At 35.2% G+C, this 1,651-nt stretch overlaps 1 protein-coding gene across 1 annotated transcript; it reads right to left on the bottom strand.

Moving 5' to 3' along the window:
* Nucleotides 1-612: 612 nt before the first annotated feature.
* LOC141686467 (uncharacterized) lies at nucleotides 613-1,398 on the bottom strand. The gene has a single exon (XM_074491502.1). The coding sequence runs from the start codon at nucleotides 1,396-1,398 to the stop codon at nucleotides 613-615; it is 786 nt and encodes a 261-aa protein (XP_074347603.1).
* Nucleotides 1,399-1,651: the final 253 nt, after the last annotated feature.

Consider the following 1,651-nt stretch of genomic DNA (forward strand, 5'->3'; position numbering starts at 1 on the left):
ATCTCATTTTTTCTCTTTGGCGGAGAGTAGCTCAGTTCTTTAGCTCTTCTACCACTACATTCCTACTATAGTGCTGCGCCCCTAATTAAACACAGACAAACACACGCGCAACAAGTGCATAGCCAAGCTGTTGGAAAAACTTAGAGAAGAAAAAGACACCTACATTTTGCAGAGAACTTGTACTGCTATTTTTACTTACTTTTATTCTTCTTCTAAAACTCAAGGTAAACTAGCCATTATATAGGCTTTACAAACATATTAAAACTAACTATTACTAAAACTAACCACTACTAATTAATGGGTAAATTACATGTCCATAATTTACTCCATAACTCCACTACTCCACTACCCCACTACTAAACAATTCTAAATTAATATTTTTCTCTAATAATTAATCTATTGCTAAATATCTAATAATTAAATAAACAAATAATTAATAACTAAATTTAAGATTATTCCAACATTCACCCCATAATCTTAAATTTACGAAGCACTTTCTCTTCGCCTGTGATGCACTTCTCACCACCATCAATTTTGATGCACTATCTCATGAAAAACACTTTGGAGCACTTTCTCTCCAAAAACACTTTGGAGCACTTTCTCTCCACAACTCTAAAGGAGTGGTTCTCCCTCGATCAATTGTGCCATCCTTTCTTCATCATTCTGAAATCTACAATTCTTTGCCAGATGCCCATATTTTTTGCATTTGTAGCATTGTGGCTTTCCTTTGTACCAGCAGTCTTTTTCTTCATGTCCCATCTTATGACAATGGTTGCATTGAACTTTGTTAGTTGTGCCTTTTGAGGATGAAGCTTTAGCTAATAGCAGTCCCTCATTTTTTCCTCCAATTTCTTCCTCCCTCATTGATCTCCTTTGGTCCACGGCGTGAAGTGAATTGATCAATTCTGAAACAGTTAATTTCGAAAGATCTTTAGTATCTTCAAGTGAGGAAATTTTAGTTTCATACCTCTCAGGAAGAGTCACTAAAAGTTTGTCCACTACTCTTTGACTTGAGAAATCTCCACCAAGTAGTTTGATTTGGTTAACAATGGACATCAACCTACTCCCATATTCCTTGACGCCTTCATTATTTTTCATTCTCATCATCTCAAACTCTCTCTTGAGGTTCAGAATTTGCATCAGTTTGGTTTGTTGATTGCCTTCAAATTCTTCCTTAATTTTTGTCCATGCTTCTTTAGGAGTATCACAACTCATAATAGTTGTAAAGATCTCTTCCGACACAGCCGAATGTAGACATGAAAGTGCCTTTGCTTCTCTAGCCACTTCTTCATCACGTTTTTTGATTTGGGCTACTGTTGGATTTTGTGGAAGAAGGGTTGGCTCAACAACACTCTCGATTGCTTCCCACAAACTCATAGCTTTCAAATATGATTTCATTTTGATAGCCCATGAATTATAATGATCTCCTTTGAATAATGGAATAGAGACGGAGAAAATATTAAGGATAATATATATGTATATGTGTATTTTTATAAGAGTTTTATAAGCCCCGGATCATATGGCTCTGATGCCAATGTTGGAAAAACTTAGAGAAGAAAAAGACACCTACATTTTGCAGAGAACTTGTACTGCTATTTTTACTTACTTTTATTCTTCTTCTAAAACTCAAGGTAAACTAGCCATTATATAG

This window comes from Apium graveolens, chromosome 9, assembly GCF_009905375.1.
Source record: "Apium graveolens cultivar Ventura chromosome 9, ASM990537v1, whole genome shotgun sequence".
NCBI lineage: Eukaryota > Viridiplantae > Streptophyta > Magnoliopsida > Apiales > Apiaceae > Apium > Apium graveolens.

Coding starts and splice junctions, on each gene's coding strand:
- LOC141686467 (XM_074491502.1), bottom strand. CDS start 1,398: ATGAAATCATATTTGAAAGCTATGAGTTTGTGGGAAGCAATCGAGAGT.